Genomic DNA, 22,030 nt, shown 5'->3' with positions numbered 1-22,030 from the left:
TCACACACACACACACACACACACACACACACACACACACACACACACACACACAATTTCCACTGGCTTGGCTGGAATTTGTTTAACTCTCATGTTTAATTTCTGTTTATGGCATTTTTTGCTTGTTTGGTGGTCATATGAGTAAATATGGCCAGCTATTATGAGGCTTCTTTGAGTTAACATCCTGATTCAAGCTCCCTGATCATACGTAGAAATTTTTCTTTTTTCCTTTCCCTCTCTCTTTCTCTCTCTCACTTGGTAACTCATCCACCCACTCCATGCACACACAGCCTTGTCTCCTAAAAGAGCCATGCAATTCTTATAATATTTGGTAATGAGTCTCATGCTTTTTTTTGGTGCTCCCATCACAAAATGAGTCACAGTTTTGTGTTGATGTCTTTTTATTTTACTATTTTTAAGCCTACCTGTTCCCCTAACCATAACTTAACCCTCTCCCCTTTTCGGACATGTTGGGTACACAGTAGGAACTTTTTTGTTGTCTTTACTGATCTATCTTGTAATTGTTGTTGTATCAAATGTTCGAAATAAACAGTTTTCATTCATTCATTCATTCATTCATTCATTCATTCCCTTCCCTAATTCTAACCATAACCCCCATAGCTCCCTAACCCCCTGCATCACCCCAAATTTTGTGATACTGTTAAGAAATGAATTTGTCCTCCCATCACGAAAATGTGGCGGTTTTCGTGACAGTATCACCAACCAGTAGATTAATTTATTTTTCTTGATGCCATCACAAAATGCCGTGAGATTGAGTTGTATATGCAATGCCTATTTGTGATGCTGCATCCTGGGATACTGTGTTTAGGGCCGCTTCACACATAGTACAAATGTGGTCGAATTGTGCACGAAGCAGGAAACGTATGCAATTTGTGTAAAATCAGCGCTGCCTCTAACACCTAGTACAGGTGTTACTACAGCAATTTGCGCACACCAGCAGCTGAAAGAGAATGTGCCCTGTGAGAGCCCATTCGAACCCTCTCGTGGCAGGTGTCGGCCAAATTCCAGCTGACATGCACGAACATCCAACACAGCTCGCTTGACACTTAGAAAATGTGTGGCCATTCGTGCTGTCACCATGAAAACAGTCAGCAGACAATCACTTACGAGCTGGATGTGAAATTTGTCTAAGTGCCCCCACGAGTGTGGAGTTGCAAAAAGCAACACACGTGTTGCATGTGTCTCGCATGTGTGTGCGTGTGGCGCCCCCTCCCCCCCGCTCCCTGCTACACGTGTGTGTGTGTGTGTGTGTTGGGGGGGGGGGGGGGGGGGGACATGAACATATGCAGGGCCGGACAGCCACGTCAGAGCGCACACAGCACGGGGAGGCGCCTCCCAGCTGCTGACCAGAGACACAAATGATGGCTCAGTGCAGAGGACAGGACAGGTATATTAATAAGTACTACACCACCTACATACACAATGACATAACAAATAACTAAAAAATAATGATCACATAACAGACAGTAACATCTTGGTGTGTGCACTTGTGGAGGCTGAAGGATTTTTAGGCTTGTCTGTGAAAGAAAAGAGTCAAGAACTGACGGGGGGCGTGTCCGCCGACAGCAGCTGCTGTTGAAATCTGTGGCTCTGGACGTCACAGCTGGGGGACACGTACCGTGTTTGGACGGACATGAACTTTGTTAATCCCAAAACGTGAATCAGCTGCAAATGGTGACTTATCTGCAAACCGTTAATTGCAAAACGTTAATACTAGATAGATAGATATAGATTCAGTTTAAGGAGTTTATGGATTTCAATTTACGGATCAATTACTGCAATTTATTTATTTATTTTTTTGGGTGGTGGAGGTGGTGGGGGGATGTCACTACAGCCGGTGAGGTTGGGAGGTGCTGTAGTATAACCAGCAGGAGACCACTGATGTGTGCAGTGAGTTTGGTGACACCACACCTGAATTTATTGAATATTGTTCTGGTGTCTTGTTTTTGCACTTTGTAGAGACGGTCCCTACACTTCTGTTTCTCTGCTGTCTGCTCATTCGGGTCAATATTATTTTTACAGCTCAGAGAACGGTTCATATGGATAAAATAAGGTTGTAGCTCGTTGTCTACCTTCCTGAGGTTAGAAACTAGTGTTGTTTGTTTTTCTACAACGTTTCTCTTAAGTTTATTCAGCTGTTTACCGGAGGGGGATGTTCCTGTCCTCTGTGAGTTTGACAGGTGGACTGTTCCAGTCAAAAAAACAAAAATTAAAATTTTTTTTTTTTTTTTTTTGCAGTGACAGGGTTTGTGATCAAGATTTCCTGCAGTAATTGATCCATAAACTGAAATACTTAAACTACTTAGACTGAATATATATATATATATATATATATATATATATATATATATATAATGAATGATATTCATGTTTTGCGAGACCCGCGTTCACATTTTTTGATATATTTTTTCACTATTCACGTTTTGCAATTAACAGTTTGCATAAATAAATAAATAAATAAATTCACAATTCACGGATAATTCACAATTTGCAGCTGATTCACGCTTTGGGGGTTAACAACTTAACTGTCCACTGTGACGTGCGTGTCTGCTTGCTGTCCTCATGTGGACATACATAAAAACAGCAAACTGAATTTGCCGACATGAGCAGCTGTTGTAATGGGCTGCAGTGAGCGAGCCATGGCACGCACATTGACAGGCTGCCCCAGGTGATACAGACCGTCAGATCATAACACGCAGCAGGCGATCTGAATGTTACGTCACGTACGTGAGCTCTGTTCCACATGACATGATATCCGTCATGTGGTGCGACGTTCACACGACATGCATGTCGGGCCAGATATGCGCACGGGGCCGGCTGGACATACCAGGCCAGTAGATGTGGACATGATAAGAGCACACTGCTCCATTTATGTCATTTCATGACTGTACGTCTGTGACCATGGGTCATCTACAGAGGAACAGACGGCTCATACTTGTATTGTTCACTCGATAAGAGGGATTCAATAAAATGCAGTGTTGTTTTTATGGTGTGTGTGTGTGTGTGTTTTTAAATACGTCTATCTCGTTATTGATTTCAGGCAGGATTTTCCGCTAACTTTAATAGGACAGCGATGGTAGCGCAGTGGTAAGGTTTCTGGCTGGCAATCAGAGCTTTTGTAAATTGCAGCTTGGAATCCCGTAGGTGGAATGTATTTATTTTTTTACAGCAGCTGCGTGATGTGGTTGCACATGCTGCTCGCTGCTCGCACTGTGATCTAGCTGGGACGGTTTTGTGAAACCGTCCCAGCTGGATCGTTCACACCTGCCCATCAGCTTGATGTTTTCATGGTTCACTCATACGAGCTGTTCTGCAGTGATTCCCCCTGATTTGGACTTATTCGTACTATCTGTGAAGGGGCCCTTAATTGTGTTAGGATAGCTGTGAAGACCGCGGTGTAAAATGCCCATCTGCCGCTATTACTCTCCAAATAATGAATGTTTATGACTGCAATCATAAGAATATTTGCCCGAGCTGAAAGATGAAATGTTCTATTCAACAAGGTGAAGCAGAGTTGAATGGGATGTTGTTATTCCGTCTTTTAACAAATGCAGATATTCTCTCCATTGCACAAATGTTTTCCATTTGTAGCTCCGTGTCGTTTGATATTTCACTTAAAATTACACAGGTGTTTCTTCTTGGAACGAAAAGCTAACAGAAGGCAGAGATGGCTCTGTGTCCACACAGCAGTTGACTCTGCTGACGCAGAGTGAGCGCTGGTGAGGACTGAACTGGAACTGCATGGAATCAAACATCTGCTTTCCTAAATCCATGGAAAAAAAATTGCAACAAGAACTTGTAAAATTCTTCATCTGACAGTGCTTCTACGCTCACTAAAGCTGTGCCCACAACCACTGCATAAACTTATAATGGGCTTATGGCATACGGGACTGGGCTTCCTCATACCGTGGACATATTTTTATGAAAAGGTAGTGGAGTCGTTAAGTAGAGCAAAACGTATGGGACAAAAACACATGCTAAATAGAACCAAAATGCATGAGTCATGACGTCTGTCAAACTGTGAACAATGGGACAGATAATGAATGTCATGTGACATACAATCAACCAACCAAATTACAAGATTACAAGGACCTATTTAGGTGTCATATAAAGGGGGATATATGACCCCTGTCCCCCCAACAAAAATTCCTGTTTTTTTTTGTTTGTTTTTGTTTGCTTTGTGCATAGATGTGGAATAGAATATGAAATACAGTATCTCATTGAGCCAATGAATGTTCAGTCGAGTTGGGTCTAAATACTTTTAAAGCAATCAATTACAAATACAATTACTTTTAAAAGATTATTGATTGCAATTACAATTACTATTGTGTTTTTGGAATAGTAATCAATTAAACATACATTGCCTTTAAAAGTAATTGCAAATACAAACACAATTACTTTTAAGACTAATTGCAATTACTTTTGTCATTACTTTTCTGTTTTCCTCAGTCACTACTGCAGTTGGCTTGATTACAGAGCAATGAGAGCAGATCTTTCAGCACATCTGTCCGTTGGTAGGAGCTCATCAAAATTCTTTGTTTCAACAATAACCAAAAGAACTCAACTGTTAAACCAGTTAACGTGAGCTCTTCAGTTCTAACAACATGGACAATCAGTTGATGGACAGGTATGTTTCTACAACAGTGAACATTTGATGGAAATATTCATTTGTCAAATATACCAAAAGTATTTGAAAAGTAACTGAAAAGTAATGTTCCAAGAATAACTTTTCAAAAGCAATTGATTACAATTACTTTCCAGTATTTCAAAACTAATTGATTACAGATACAATTACTTGAAAAATATTTGTCAATAAAAATAATTCAAATACAATTACTTTTCGTTGAAATTCTGCTGCCCAGCTTCATTTTGACTGATGTCAATCTGTGATGGTGGGCAGTTAAGGGTACTACCTATAAGGGGTGGGGAAAAAACGCTACTCTTTCTTGAAGTGACCCTTATATCTGAAGCATTTTTGGACTATGACTTCAACCCTGATACTGTGACACTTGAAATTGTCAGATAATGAAGGTATATATATATACTCAACAAAAATATAAATGCAACACTTTTGGTTTTGCTCCCATTTTGTATGAGATGAACTCAAAGATCTAAAACTTTTTCCACATACACAATATCACCATTTCCCTCAAATATTGTTCACAAACCAGTCTAAATCTGTGATAGTGAGCACTTCTCCTTTGCTGAGATAATCCATCCCACCTCACAGGTGTGCCATATCAAGATGCTGATTAGACACCATGATTAGTGCACAGGTGTGCCTTAGACTGTCCACAATAAAAGGCCACTCTGAAAGGTGCAGTTTTGTTTTATTGAGGGGGGGATACCAGTCAGTATCTGGTGTGACCACCATTTGCCTCATGCAGTGCAACACATCTCCTTCGCATCATCCGTGAAGAGAACACCTCTCCAATGTGCCAAACGCCAGCGAATGTGAGCATTTGCCCACTCAAGTCGGTTACGACGACGAACTGGAGTCAGGTCGAGACCCCGATGAGGACGACGAGCATGCAGATGAGCTTCCCTGAGACGGTTTTTGACAGTTTGTACAGACATTCTTTGGTTATGCAAACCGATTGTTTCAGCAGCTGTCCGAGTGGCTGGTCTCAGACGATCTTGGAGGTGAACATGCTGGATGTGGAGGTCCTGGGCTGGTGTGGTTACACGTGGTCTGCGGTTGTGAGGCTGGTTGGATGTACTGCCAAATTCTCTGAAACGACTTTGGAGACGGCTTATGGTAGAGACATGAACATTCAATACACGAGCAACAGCTCTGGTTGACATTCCTGCTGTCAGCATGCCAACTGCACGCTCCCTCAAATCTTGCGACATCTGTGGCATTGTGCTGTGTGATAAAACTGCACCTTTCAGAGTGGCCTTTTATTGTGGGCAGTCTAAGGCACACCTGTGCACTAATCATGGTGTCTAATCAGCATCCCACCTCACACCTGTGAGGTGGGATGAATTATCTCAGCAAAGAAGAAGTGCTCATTATCACAAATTTAGACTGGTTTGTGAACAATATTTGAGAGAAATGGTGATATTGTGTATGTGGAAAAAGTTTTAGATCTTTGAGTTCATCTCATACAAAATGGGAGCAAAACCAAAAGTGTTGCGTTTATATTTTTGTTGAGTGTATATATAGTCATATTAAGATTACAGTGGGGTTCAGCTGTATTAATTATTTTCTGACAGTCACAATGTGATAAGAGTGTAAACACAAATTTGAACAGAAATATTTTATTTTCAAAGAGCACACATTACAAAATTGTTTTATCTTTCTGCTTGCTTCTATTGGAAATGATTTCCATTCTCTTAATCTGAAAGTTGTAGACATCAACACAATCAAAGATCTTTGGCAGTCAATGATGACCATATGGAGTGTGCATTTAGACCTACTTTAAGTTTTATTGTGCACAGTGAACACTTTACATGTACAATTGCAGCAGAACATAAAATGCCCATATAAGGATGGTTCTACTTCACTGTCAACAAAAAAGTAAATTCCTAGCATAAACAGAAAGTGAAACATCTATGCTTTGACCAAACACCATTCACATTATATATAATGCCCAGAAATTGGTTAAAACAGCTGAACCTCACTATAATCTTTATATGACAGTTAGTAGACATACGCTGCCGGGTAAAAATATTTTATTAAAATCTAATGAGGGTGCATTGAGATTAGGGCTGAAACGATTAGTCGAGTAATTCGAATAATTCGATTACAAAAAATGTTCTAGGAAAATTCTGTGCCTCGAAGCTTCGTTTAACGTTGTAGTACATATGCCAGGCCTGTGTGTGGCGCTGTAATGCCCCTAGAAAAACAAACAGAAGAAGAAGTAGAGCAAGCGCTAATCAAATTAGCACAAAAGCTACAGGTTTCCAACGTGACAAACAGAGTGAAATAAAGCCTTTTAGGAGAAAGACGGGCCACGCTGATCGTCTGAAATAGCTTACTGTGCATTTAAAGCAAAGCAGTGTTTTTTTTTTTTTTTAAACAGTTTCGTCCGCCGCGCGTAGACCGGCCAGCGGACGAAACTGCTGTGTCTCTCTGCCCGGTGTGAGCGGCTCAGCACTGCCCTCACACAGCTCCGTCCCGGCCACAGTCTCCGGAAGAAGTCCGCACTTTATGTGTGACTCGCAATGAGTGTTTCGCTTTTTAATTTTCGCTTTTTTTGGGAAACACACAATGCTTCACAAACACGGGAACTCAAATAAAATAATAATAATACATAAACCAGTGACTGCAAGGCTGCATGTTCAACCTCCAGCAGAAAATGAAATGCATTGGCTGAATCGCAGTGTTAAAAATAAATTCATGCAGGGACCCAGTCCATCACCATAATAAATAAATAAATGAATAAAAATGGTTAAATTTTACAAGTTTGGGAAAACAGAAAGCCACATCCCATCACCATTTCAGCAAAATGTCAAGACTTTGAGCTCCTGACACCAGGAAAGATCTAAAACTTGTAAAGATGTGAAAAAAAGTAAATAATTACCCAGAAAAACACAAAGGGATACACTAAATTTGACAGTCTCCGTGGTGACACAGTGACACTGTGCCATGACTTAGGGAGAGCCCTGGACTGTTAATGTTTTAAAACGCAAAAGTACTTTTTATCCGATTACTCGATTAATCGCCAGAATAATCGATAGAATACTCGATTACTACAATAATCGATAGCTGCAGCCCTAATTGAGATATGCCATGTTTCGAGCCACAGAATTTTACATTTTGACCGACTTGAATGGCACCTATATTCCCACACCTTAATTATCCAACAGCAATTTCATGTGTCCTAGTATGAGCGTTGTTAATGGAAAAATATCTATATATAAAGCAAGGTGCGTCTGTTTGTGGGTATGCTCGCACACCTCTCTGACTGTTTGTCAGATTGGCCTCAGCTTTCAGATATGGATTGCACATAGCACAATGATGTACATTCTTTATTTTGAAAATTTTGGAATTCATTTTCAAAATCTTTATTTTGAAGTCATCATTGTTATTGGCACAAGGCAGAAGTCACCCTGCTCCGCGTGCCGCTCTTGTTGGAGCATCATCTCTGATATTTTGGCATTGTGGGATAGCTGGCCCACAGATTGAGCTCACCGGACTACTTTCGCCTGACCCAGTTTCTGGTTGTTTGCAAAATGGTGCAGAATTTGCCGACATGAGCAGATGCTGCTGGATGAGTGTGAGTATTTACTTACAATTATTTAGGTGTAAAAACACACAAGATACACAAGTTCTTGTGCCAAATATCACAATTATCTGGGAACTACTTTTTGCGTAGGAATTCATCAAGCATGTCGGCCGCAGGTGCGTACTAACACAGAATACCCAGAAACTGGCTAGTTCGACCAAAATAAGAGCACCCACTTTTAGCTTGCCATAAGCTAAGCTAGTGGCGCTCGTGAGAGTGTGGGCAGAAATCTCATGCACCAGCTTCGACAAAGATTGTCGACAAAGATGAGTCACTCTCTACCTTAAACAGATGCCTATCTCTAATGCGTTCACGGGGGAGTGACGGAAGAAATAAATTAAAGACATAAATAATGCACAAACAGTCAGAGATATGCCAGCCACAGACACACAGACGCTTCTTGCTTTATTATCACAAGGCGGAACGTTCTCAAATCAAATCAAATCAATTTTATTTATATAGCGCCAAATCACAACAAACAGTTGCCCCAAGGCGCCTTATATTGTAAGGCAAGGCCATACAATAATTACGGAAAAATCCCAACGGTCAAAACGACCCCCTGTGAGCAAGCACTTGGCAACAGTGGGAAGGAAAAACTCCCTTTTAACAGGAAGAAACTTCCAGCAGAACCAGGCTCAGGGAGGGGCAGTCTTCTGCTGGGACTGGTTGGGGCTGAGGGAGAGAACCAGGAAAAAGACATGCTGTGGAGGGGAGCAGAGATCAATCACTTATGATTAAATGCAGAGTGGTGCATACAGAGCAAAAAGAGAAAGAAACACTCAGTGCATCATGGGAACCCCCCAGCAGTCTAAGTCTATAGCAGCATAACTAAGGGATGGTTCAGGGTCACCTGATCCAGCCCTAACTATAAGCTTTAGCAAAAGGAAGTTTTAAGCCTAATCTTAAAAGTAGAGAGGGTGTCTGTCTCCCTGATCTGAATTGGGAGCTGGTTCCACAGGAGAGGAGCCTGAAAGCTGAAGGCTCTGCCTCCCATTCTACTCTTACAAACCCTAGGAACTACAAGTAAGCCTGCAGTCTGAGAGCGAAGCGCTCTATTGGGGTGATATGGTACTATGAGGTCCCTAAGATAAGATGGGACCTGATTATTCAAAACCTTATAAGTAAGAAGAAGAATTTTAAATTCTATTCTAGAATTAACAGGAAGCCAATGAAGAGAGGCCAATATGGGTGAAATTTGCTGCCCCCACGACCCGACTCCGGATAAAGCGGAAGAAAATGGATGGATGGATGGATGCTCTCTCCTTCTGGTCCCCGTCAGTACTGTAGCTGCAGCATTTTGAATTAACTGAAGGCTTTTCAGGGAACTTTTAGGACAACCTGATAATAATGAATTACAATAGTCCAGCCTAGAGGAAATAAATGCATGAATTAGTTTTTCAGCATCACTCTGAGACAAGACCTTTCTAATTTTAGAGATATTGCGCAAATGCAAAAAAGCAGTCCTACATATTTGTTTAATATGCGCATTGAATGACATATCCTGATCAAAAACAACTCCAAGATTTCTCACAGTATTACTAGAGGTCAGGGTAATGCCATCCAGAGTAAGGATCTGGTTAGACACCATGTTTCTAAGATTTGTGGGGCCAAGTACAATAACTTCAGTTTTATCTGAGTTTAAAAGCAGGAAATTAGAGGTCATCCATGTCCTTATGTCTGTAAGACAATCCTGCAGTTTAGCTAATTGGTGTGTGTCCTCTGGCTTCATGGATAGATAAAGCTGGGTATCATCTGCGTAACAATGAAAATTTAAGCAATTGTCGTCTAATAATACTGCCTAAGGCAAGCATGTATAAAGTGAAAAAAATTGGTCCTAGCACAGACCTTGTGGAACTCCATAATTAACCTTAGTCTGTGAAGAAGATTCCCCATTTACATGAACAAATTGTAATCTATTAGATAAATATGATTCAAACCACCACAGCGCAGTGCCTTTAATACCTATGGCATGCTCTAATCTCTGTAATAAAATTTTATGGTCAACAGTATCAAAAGCAGCACTGAGGTCTAACAGAACAAGCACAGAGATGAGTCCACTGTCTGAGGCCATAAGAAGATCATTTGTAACCCTCACTAATGCTGTTTCTGTACTATGATGAATTCTAAAACCTGACTGAAACTCTTCAAATAGACCATTCCTCTGCAGATGATCAGTTAGCTGTTTTACAACTACCCTTTCAAGAATTTTTGAGAGAAAAGGAAGGTTGGAGATTGGCCTATAATTAGCTAAGATAGCTGGGTCAAGTGATGGCTTTTAAGTAATGGTTTTAATTACTGCCACCTTAAAAGCCTGTGGTACATAGCCAACTAATAAAGATAGATTGATCATATTTAAGATCGAAGCATTAATTAATGGTAGGGCTTCCTTGAGCAGCCTGGTAGGAATGTGATCTAATAGACATGTTGATGGTTTGGAGGAAGTAACTAACTTGGTTAACTAAAGCTGGTCTCACACACCAGCTTTGACAAAGATCGTCAACAAAGCTCCCATTTTTCTACAGGAATACATACTTCCTACGGGCACTGCACTAGTCATGAATAAAATAGCTTAGGATGTTGAGAGTGAAGTCCAGAAATGCCTCAATTATGTGTCAATTCTGTAAAAAGCTGCATTTTTAGCCGCCCCCTATAGGAGGCACCATAATCTGCCCACCAAAATTTTGCAATTTTCTTGAACTCCTTTCATCACCCATTTACATTAATAAGTATGAAGTAGGGTAGTCCTTAACACATTGAGATGTGTCATTTCAAACTTTTTAAAAAGTTCCAATTTGTCCCTCCAGAAATCGTCCATTCCATAGGCCCTAGAAAAACACTTTTAGTGGCCTATAATTTTAAGATTTTCCTACCTACCCATAGACCTTCCATCAAAACAGTATTTCAGGCAAATTTGAGATGGTCATATATCACTGCTTGAATCTTAAAAAAAATTGCCGCTTAATTAATCAACACAATATTCTTGTTAAACCATTTGATAATTCACTCAAATGAATTCAGTTTTAAAGGTAAAGAGTAGTCCCACCAGACATTTCTTCTTTTAGTCTTATTGTATATTATTTGATTTTTCATTATTTTGGCAGCATCTTTTCTTTACGAAACTTTAGAAACATGCCTAAAATTTTTGCACAATATTCTATACAAAACACACTCAGAACAAAAGGCAAGCATAAAACAAATGAATGAAAATAAGACTCACCCATAAACTTCTGTGGCATTGACCTCTTGCGTTTGGTGATGCTAATAGCCAGTCGGTTCACAAACTTCGGCTTTTCACTGGACAGCTGGATCACAGGTTTATTCATTGGTTCTGAGGTTATTGGCTCTTCACCTGCAAGCAGAAAACCACCCTTCAGTCATTGGCAGAATCAGCTGAATAAGAGCACAGACATGTTCTATGAGTCTCTATGTACCACACAATATTTCAGTGGGTATGTTGGTGTTACCCTGTGCTGTCTCCGTGCTGATTGCTGTCTGTTGTTCCAGACTCTTCAGATAACTGTGACAGCGCTCGAGATGCTCCTCTAGTGTGCTCTGTTGTTTATAACTACGGCTGCAGTAGCTGCACTTGAAAGGTTTCCCCACCGTCTGAGAAGGCACTGTCATTCAAAGACAAAAATCAGAATGAATATCTTCAAAAGATACAAAAAGGACCAAATGTGAACCAACTGGTGGTGACCAGTAAGGCTAATTCCTGCAGATCTGTTGGATACGAACTACTACAAGTGTTGATTTATACAATTCCGTTAGGGGATTTTCTGAATAATAACTTCTAATTGGTTGGGTTTCCCCGTTCATTGACAATTCCTGAAATTGTTCTGTACTCGTCAATGACGACAGAAAAACGTTAAACACCTTCACCGCAACGTTCCATTTCAGAAAACCGCCAGAAGGACCTGAGTCAATTCGCTGAAATCCACTTTGCAAGAATCTTTTCTTCGAAACGAACCCCTGAGACCCATCAAGATCTACCTAAGACCTACATCAGCCAACACCTGTTGAATGTGTGTTCACAAATTGAAAGCACAGCAGGATTTCCTGTTTTCAAAAACTGTTAAATGTCATATTTTTTCATGTGTTGTACAGTACATTCTGGTTAGAATACCCATTTCCTCTGAGCTTCACAGAAGCGGGAAATGGACCGGTCTAGTGAACCCCATGTTTACTTCTTAAATCACTTCTGTCCTGTCATCACAATATGAAATAAGGTTCCTGTGGAAACACTGTATAAGCAAATAATATCTTAAGTATGTTTTAAGTAAAAGCTGACTGACTTACCTGCGTGAGTACGCAGGTGTCCAGCCAGAGCATCTCTACGACGACAAGCGTAGTTACAAATGGGACATTTGAAAGGTTTTTCTCCTGAATGCAGCTTGATGTGGCGCAACAGGTTTCCCTTCTGGGTGAAGGAAGCCCCACACTGGGTGCACTGGAATGGCCTCTCACCTAAAGTGATCCGTTTCCATTGTTATCTACATTTATATTTTAGATACTTTGTCTCCAACATGCATTTTTCCTGCAGTCTCACCTGTGTGGCTCCGCTTGTGCACCATCAACACGTTGGGTCCGATGCAGATCATCCCACAAATCTCACACTGGAGCTTCCCTTTGGGCAGCCGGGCGGGTCCCGGTGAAGCAGCATTAAGACTCACCATGTCGCTGCAGACATTCAGTGCGTCTCTTCCATCCCCAACCAACTCCGAGCTCACCTCTTCTGTAGCGTCAGCTCTGTCATCCCTCTTGCTCACGTCCCTCACAACCTCCCTGTGTTCAGGTTTCCGAGCACTCTGCAACTCTTCATCGTTGCACAGCTCCACTTTGATGGAGTTTCCTTAGGAAAGATGATAGAAAGGTTTAGTTTAATGTATGCGTACGTGTGAGTGAACTCTGCACAGATTCGAAGGCTGACCACTGAGGGAGCGGTGTGGAGAAGACTGATGACTGTTTGGAGATTTTTCTGAAGGTCCACGTAACGGCCCGTAAAACTCCTGATCTGTTGATTCTCCATTGCCTTAAACACAATTACGCCCACATTATCAAGCAGGTTCATATCAACAATAGTAGAATTAATTTCATATTTAAACTTACCTGGTGCGTATGAGCGTCCATCACAGTCATCAGCATTCATTCTCTCACCAGAAACCTACAGAAAAGAGACAAAAACAAATAGCAAACACTGACCTTTCTTTTTAATTTCTTAGTTACAATGAAGTTGCTCAAAATCATGCCGATGGTGACCATGTGCAATCTAGACATCACCATCCGTTGACGTAAGCTGGACACCAGTTTACACTTTCAGCTTCTGACTTCAAGAAGAGATGATGCTGAATCGTCTTTGCTTTTTTATACACCGCACAGATTCACGTGTTTATTGCTTACACGAATACAAGAACAACACATTCATAGAAAACTGAAGGGTGGTGGAAGGAGGGGCTAACATTATAGGATGTGGTCAAAAACAAAGAAAAAAAAAACACCTGTGTGAAACTCAACTTCAAAAATAAATAAATAATTCCACATTTTAATTTCAGAGCATATCGACTATGTTTAATGCAGGTCCACTGTACATTTTTGATGACACTGACACACAACAGACAGCATTCAGGTTTGGCCCACTTTATTGCAAAAACAGTGACGACAGAAATTAGGCTTTTTTAAAATAAATTAAACAGTTTCAATTTCATGTGACTCATAATCTTTTGTTTTGTTTACATGTCTGCATGAAAGACAAAAAAAGTGAAAATAGTTTTTTTTATATATTTTATTGCTATTAATTTCTACTGTGTCCTGCTGTATATTTTAAGTACAGCTGAGGACAAAATTATTCATCCCCCTGTGAAATTTAACGTTTTCTTCAAAATATTAGCAAGTGCTTTAATAACAGAGCAAGACATTTTCAATATAGTATTTTAAAACATCCTAGTTTTATTTTGGATGATTACATTATTTTACTTTGCACAAAATTATTTCACAAAAAACAAAAGTTATCAAGGTCAAAATTACTTGCCCCTCTGATACTAATAGTCAACTGTCTTTTTAACTGGATAACAGCCTTCAGTTGTTCATTGTAGTTTTCAACAAGTCTTAGACATATCTCCTGAGGAATCCCAGCCCATTCATTTTTGGCGACTCTTGCAAGCTCCTCCAGATTTGATGGTCTTCTGACATGGACCTTGGTCTTCAGTTCAGCCCACAGATCTTCAAAGGGATTCAAGTCAGTGCTTTGTGCAGCCCAGTCGGTAACATTCATTTTGGTCTTCTGGAGGTAGTTCTTCACCAGGAGCAACATACATACATGTTGTCCTGTTGAAAGACAAAGCCATGATCCAGACCCAGTTTTGCTGACTGCTTGAGGTATTCTTTCATATTCTTCATATGTCCTTCTTTCTTCATGATTCCTTCCACTTTGACGAGATTCCCAGTTCCAGAGGCACTGAAGCATCCTCACAGCATAATACTCCCACCACCACGTCACATCTCATTATGGGGACGGTGTTTTGTGTTATACACCTCTCCCTTTTCTCCAAACATAAGCTCTACTTTAGTCTCATCTGACCAAAGGACACACTTCCAGTATGCATAATCATTCTCCAGGTTGTCCTTAGCATACTTCAGTCTGGCATGAAGGTGTCTGTTCTGCAGAAGTTTAGTTTTTCCTTAGTCTGCAACCTCACAGTCCATTCCTGTCCGTGGCTCCATGGCTGATTGTAGAACTCAAGAAGCAGAGTGAGGAGTTGGATTGCCTGGATTTCTGATTGTCCTGGATCAAAAATAAGCTTCAAGCTTTCTGTGACTTATTGGACTCAGCCATTAAAAGTGTACCTGTATCTGGCCAAAGTGTAAACATTGTTAAACGATTCATTTTGCTTGGCAGTGATATTTGTGCCTCTGGAAGCTCAAACTATGGGGTTGATAGATGTCTGGGAACAACTTATGGAGTCAATGGGTCACTGGACAGAGGTGTTTGGTGATGTCAGTATCTTTCAAGATAATGAAGGTCCAAGTGCTCTAATGAGACTTGGACTAAACCAGTGCCCTAAAGATGATGACTGGATGTCTTTGGTAATAGGTATTGCTGGAGAATCCATAAGTAGGGCTGTAATGACTTTGTTTCAAATGACCAGTTATTTAGAGAGATTCAGAATAGGTGCCCTACATCCAATGTGAGGAAATATCAACTACTTATCTATGGGGATGTGCACTTCCCTGAGTATGACCTAGGATGTAGCTGCCTCAGTGCATAAGTCTCCAGGCCAGAGAGACGCCTATGTAACACCTAGCTGCGGCAGGTAGGTGGCTACATTCGGGAGGTGTGGCTCGACCGGTAATCCACCTTGGTAATCATCCTGGCCAATCACGACTCAGGATGGTGTGGCAGAATGGAGGGTGTGCCAATGTGTGACATCAGCTCATGTTCCCAGACCTAACCTGACCATCAGATAATGACTGACTAATTCAAAATGCTCAACATGCTAAATTAATGAAATGCTTTAGGAAGTTAACCAAAGCTTCAAAATCCACAAAATGAAATTATTTTAGAAAAGGATTTCACAGTTTCAAAATGCTTGATGCACTACAATGATATTATCTAGTGCACAGTGGGAATTCATTAATTGACAATGATCGGATATTTAAAAAAAAAAAAAATCCAAAAATAAATGAAATAACTGCATTTCAAAGAATCACTGTTGTATTTTTAAAAAATTAAAACAGTAAATGGGAAAATGTTACCTTGGAAAATTATCAAACCCCTCCAAAAATGTAATAAATCAGTTGCTTCACAAAATTATTCACACTTTCAAAAAGCTTAAAATGCTAAATTATTATGTCAAACATTTTGTCAAATTCACTGTACAGTAAAACTTGCCTAAACCGTCATTGTATAAAGTGGAAACTTGCACTCACCAGACAAAAGCAAAAGTCCCAATGCTTTTGTATGGTTTCCATGTAAGAAACAGTATACTGGATTTTGCATAACGGATTCTTGCTCAAATCAGAGAAAACGCCCCACCCCCATTGCAATGTATTCCCACTAAAAACCCCTCACATGTACTGGACAGATCAGTCTGGGCGTGCCCAGTCGCAACAAAGGTACGAAATGAAGTTCAGCACTGGCACTCACCAATTCAAAGAAAGTGGGGACTGATTTCCTTGATTAAAAGCCAAGGTGTTTATTTTTTCACGGACCAAAAGGTGCCCCCTAAAATTTGGTCCGCCCTGCCTTCACTGCACATGTGTCACTTTGGAGCGTCAGCAGCGTCATTTCTGGGCGTCGGCAGCAATTCACCGATTATCACCTCGTTTCTGCTTAAAACTGTACTCCAGTTATTATCAATCTCAGCGACAGATATCTGAAGCTTTTGTACAACAATCAATTCATTCATTCATTTCCACATAAATTCAGCATTATTTCATAATAAAAGATAGGGGACAGATCAGAGCGCCGTAGCAGCACGTCTGAGACTGACGTGCCGCTGCTGCGCCTCGGTCATTTCAGAGCGTCAGTAGCGAAATGAGGCGTTTATCGCCTCGTTTCTGCTTAAAACTGGCCATACCGTTGGTTTGGAGGTTGATGATTATATAAAGAAGTTGAGCTCGGTAAGGGACAAAATGATCCAGAAAAAGCCGCTGTTTCTGCAGCAAATTGCACAAAGATGTGACAGAGAACATTAAAAGGGTCAGGCACACATTGACATCATTGCATGTCCACAGAGTTACAGAGCTGGAAAAGCATAAATCAGGCTTTAGGATTTTAAAGTATCACTCCACAGCGGACTTAGAAAAAAGACTGACTCAACCAAATGTAATCTTTTGTCTTGCACTTATTTAAGGCAGGCGTTTATTTTTTTCAGACAAAGATTTGACCCAGCCATTAAATGAGGCAGGTTCAAGGCCAGGCATTTAATCAAGGAAATACGTAAGCCTAATTGGTGCTGGGAGTTCCGCTGTAGCCCGCTCAGCGCCTCCTAACTGTAACTAATCCATTACATACATTAACTGATTTTCTCCGTTATATACATATGACGGTTTTGTCCATTTTTTTTACATATAGCGTGTTTTGATTATAACGGACAACATTTGCTGGTTCACCTAAATGCATTATATGCAAGTTTTACTATATTTGAAATACCAAAAACACTAAATGAAACAATTTCTTTTGAAACGGATTCAAAATGTTTCAAAATGGGAGAAACATTACGAAGGTCAATCGGCATTCATTGGTTCAAAAAAAAAATGTACTTCTTGGAAATCCTCAAAAAACTAAATGAAACAACTGCTTCTAAAAGTGATACACTATCTCAAAATTGATGATCAGATTGGCAAAAGCACAGAATCTGTCTGGGATTTCATGAGAGAGGAGAGGGTGTTTTTGGTTTAAGGCATATCTCTCGTGGCGCGTGAGACAGTTCTCCACTGTGCCAGTAATACCTTTACCCATACCAGGCCAGAAAAGGATGTCTTGAGCTCTTTACTGCGCCTCTCAATTCGTCAGTGTGGATTTGTTTCAAGTTGTGGTTTCTCAGAGTGAAGAGAACTATGACTGTGTCCAGTTTAAAGAAGACATCATCGTGTTGTTACTTCCTCTCTAAAGTTACAGTAGTCCAGAAGGGCAGAAAGATATTTCCTCATCTCCTCTGGCTACTCTGATGGCTCTGTCTGCTATAACAGGGTGAGTTGAGGGTCATCAGTCACTGCCTCTTTAATTTCAGCAAGCTTTCTGTCACTTACTGGGAAGAATGAATCTGCTTGTCAGTGCCTTCAGTCAACGTGTTGTCATAATCCTGTCAAGTTTTTGTGGTCATCATGTCTGCCTTAAGAATGTCCTTCAATGAATGAACTGTGCTGGATCTCAAAGTTACATCATTGCAGTTGCAGAATCAGCCGTTGCAGGCGTGTTGGGGTACTGGCAATTGGCTTCCTCAAGACAGACTCCAGCAGTTTGTGATCTGACTCCACAGAGACTTTTATGCCATAGGTGTAGGTATGGAAACATTTACAGCCAAACAGCGCAGCGAACAGCTCTTTCTCTCTTTGGGCATAATTTATCTCAGTTGGTGAGGGTGATTTCGAGGCATCTGGAAAGTATTCACAGCACTTCACTTTTTCCACAATTTGTTATGTTACAGCCTTATTTCAAAATGGATGAAATTCATTTATTTCCTCAAAATTCTACACACAATACCCCATAATGACAATGTGAAAAAGCTTTTTTATGCTTTTTGAAAATGTATATATATATATATATATATATATATATATATATATATATATATATATATATATATATATATATATGTATATACAGACTAAGGGCAGCTCAGAACCTCCATGACCAGTAAAAAATCAAGCACCAAGATGTCACTCGGTATGGCGGAGCCGGGGCCCCACCTTGGAGCCAGGCCTGGGGTTGGGGCTCGCGTGCGAGCACCTGGTGGTCGGGCTTTAGCCCATGGAAACCGGCCTGGCTCAGCCCGAAAGAGTGACGTGGGCCCGCCCTCCTGTGGGTTCACCACCTGCAGAGGGGGCCATGGGGGTCGGGTGCAGAGAGAATTGGGTGGCGGTTGAGGGCGGGTGGCCCGGCGGCACGGTCCATGCTCACAACCCCTGGCTGTTGGGACGTGGAATGTCACCTCGCTGGGGGGGAAGGAGCCTGAGCTTGTGCGGGAGGTTGAGAGATACCAACTAGAGACAGTCGGGCTCACCTCCACGCACAGCTTGGGCTCTGGTACCCAACTCCTGGAGAGGGGCTGGATGCTTCATTTTTCTGGCGTTGCCCATGGGAAGAGGCGGAGAGCTGGGGTCGCATTGCTTATTGCTCCCCAGCTCAGTCGCCATGTGTTGGAGTTCACTCCAGTGAACGAGAGGGTCGCGTCCCTACGCCTTCGGGTCAGGGACAGGTCTCTCACCATTGTCTCGGCCTACGGGCCGAGTGGCAGTGCAGAGTACCCGACCTTCTTGGAATCCCTGGGAGGGGTACTAGATAGCACTCCGACTGGGGACTCCATTGTTCTTCTGGGGGATTTCAACGCCCATGTGGGCAGCGACAGTGAGACCTGGAGGGGGGTGATCGGGAAGCATGGCCTCCCCGATCTGAACCCGAGTGGTGATCAGTTGTTGGACTTCTGTGCTAGTCACGGTTTGTCCATCACGAACACCATGTTCGAGCACAAGCGTGTCCATAAGTGCACGTGGCACCAAGACACCCTGAGCCGGAGGTCGATGATCTACTTTGTAGTCGTATCATCTGACCTTCGGCCATGTGTCTCGGACACTCGAGTGAAGAGAGGGGCAGAGCTGTCGACCGATCACCACCTGGTGGTGAGTTGGATCCGTTGGGAGGGGAGGAAGCCGGTCAGACCTGGCAGGCACAAATGTATCATGAGTGTCTGCTGGGAACGACTGGCGGAACCCTCTGTCAGCGAGGTCTTCAACTCCCACCTCCGGGAGAGCTTCTCCCAGATCCCGGGGGAGGTTGCAGACATGGAGTCCGAGTGGACCATGTTCTCCACCTCCATTGTCGATGTGGCCGCTCGTAGCTGTGGTCGCAAGGTCTCTGGTGCCTGTCGCGGCAGCAATCCCTGAACCCGGTGGTGGATGCCGGAAGTAAGGGATGCCGTCAAGCTGAAGAAGGAGTCCTACTTATCTTTGTTGGTAGGTGGGACCCCAGAGGCAGCTGATAGGTACCGGCAGGCCAGGCGTGCCGCAGCCCGTGCAGTCGCAGAGGCAAAAACTCAGGTCTGGGAGGAGTTCGGGGAGGCCATGGAGGAGGACTATCGGTCGGCCTCGAAGAGATTCTGGCAAACCGTCCGACGCCTCAGGAGGCGGAAGCAGCTCTCCACCAGCACTGTTTACGGTGCGGGTGGGAAGCTGTTGACCCTGACTGGGGATGTTGTCGGGCAGTGGAAGGAATACTTCGAGGATCTCCTCAATCTCATGGTCACGTCTTCTGAAGAGGAAGCAGAGACTGGGGACTTAGAGGTGGACTCATCCATTACCCAGGCCGAAGTCACCAAGGTGGTTAGAAAGCTCCTTGGTGGCAAGGCTCCTGGGGTGGATGAAATCCGTCCTGAGTACCTTAAGTCTCTAGATGTTGTGGGACTGTCTTGGCTGACACGCCTCTGCAACATCGCATGGCGATCTGGGACAGTGCCTCTGGATTGGCAGACCGGGGTGGTGGTCCCTCTGTTTAAGAAGGGGGATCGGAGGGTGTGTTCCTACTACAGGAGGATCACACTCCTCAGCCTCCCCGGTAAGATCTATTCCAGGGTACTGGAGAGGAGAATTCGACCGATGGTCGAACCTCGGATTCAGGAGGAGCAGTGTGGTTTTCATCCTGGTCGCGGCACACTGGACCAGCTCTACATGCTCCATCGGGTGCTCGAGGGTTCATGGGAGTTCGCCCAACCAATCCACATGTGTTTTGTGGATCTGGAGAAGGCGTTCGACCATGTCCCTCGGGGCACCCTGTGGGGGGTGCTTCGGGAGTACGGGGTCCTTTGCTAAGGGCTATCCGGCCCCTGTATGACCGCAGCAGGAGCTTGGTTCGCATTGCCGGTAGTAAGTCAAACCTGTTTCCAGTGCACGTTGGCCTCCGCCAAGGCTGCCCTTTGTCACCGGTTCTGTTCATTATTTTTATGGACAGAATTTCTAGGCGCAGCCAGGGTGTAGAGGGGGTCTGGTTTGGGAACCACAGAATCTCATCTCTGCTGTTTGCGGACGATGTGGTTCTGTTGGCTTCATCAAATCAATACCTTCAGCGTGCACTGGGGCGGTTTGCAGCCGAGTGTGAAGCCTCCAGGATGAAGATCAGCACCGCCAAATCCGAGGCCATGGTTCTCAACCGGAAAAAGGTGCTTTGCCCTCTTCAGTTCGGTGGAGTGTCCTTGCCTCAAGTGGAGGAGTTTAAGTATCTCGGGGTCTTGTTCACAAGTGAGGGACGGATGGAGCGTGAGATCGACAGATGGATCGGTGCAGCGTCTGCAGTGATGCGGATGCTGTATTGGACCGTCGTGGTGAAGAGAGAGCAGAGTAGGGGGGCAAAGCTCTCAATTTATCGATCGATCTATGTTCCGATCCTCACCCATGGTCATGAGATTTGGCTCATGACAGAAAGAACGAGATCGCGAGTATAAGCGGCTGAGATGAGTTTCCTCCGCAGGGTGGCTGGACGCTCCCTTAGAGATAGGGTGAGGAGCTCGGTCACTCGGGAGGAGCTTGGAGTCGAGCCGCTGCTCCTCCACGTCGAAAGGAGTCAGTTGAGGTGACTCTGGCATCTTTTCCAGATGCCCCCTAAACGCCTCGCTGGAGAGCTGTTCCGGGCACGTCCCATTGGGAGGAGGTCCCAGGGAAGACCCAGGACAAGTTGGAGGGACTATATCTCTCAGCTGGCTTGGGAACACCTTGGGGTTCCCCCGGAGGAGCTGGGGGAGGTGTGTGTGGATCGGGAGGTCTGGTCGGCTTTGCTTGAGCTGCTGCCCCCGCGACCCGACTCCGGATAAAGTGCAAGAAAATGTATGTATGTATGTATATATATATATATATATATATATAAAAACAAAAGCATCACATGTACATAAATATTCACAGCCTTTGCCGTGAAGCTCAAAATTGAGCTTAGGTGCATCCTGTTTCCACTGTTCATCCTTGAGATGTTACAGCGTAATTGGAGTCCACCTGGGGGTAAATTCAGTTGATTGGACATGATTTGGAAAGGTACACACCTGTCTGCATATAAGGTCCCATTGCTGACAGTGCATGTC

The 22,030-nt window shown here is 42.9% G+C and overlaps 1 protein-coding gene across 1 annotated transcript in view; it reads right to left on the bottom strand.

Moving 5' to 3' along the window:
• ikzf4 (IKAROS family zinc finger 4) overlaps positions 1–22,030 on the bottom strand; it is a 59,741-nt gene that overhangs the window by 5,769 nt on the left and 31,942 nt on the right. The window contains 6 exon segments of the mRNA XM_034172412.1: positions 11,470–11,601; positions 11,717–11,869; positions 12,549–12,716; positions 12,799–13,101; positions 13,180–13,281; positions 13,359–13,413. Coding sequence (XP_034028303.1) covers positions 11,470–11,601; positions 11,717–11,869; positions 12,549–12,716; positions 12,799–13,101; positions 13,180–13,281; positions 13,359–13,398 — 898 coding nt within the window. The 5' untranslated portion in view covers positions 13,399–13,413.

Source organism: Thalassophryne amazonica, chromosome 6 (genome assembly GCF_902500255.1).
Source record: "Thalassophryne amazonica chromosome 6, fThaAma1.1, whole genome shotgun sequence".
In the NCBI taxonomy this organism is placed as follows: Eukaryota; Metazoa; Chordata; class Actinopteri; order Batrachoidiformes; family Batrachoididae; genus Thalassophryne; species Thalassophryne amazonica.
This window is presented reverse-complemented; position numbering and strand designations above follow the sequence as displayed.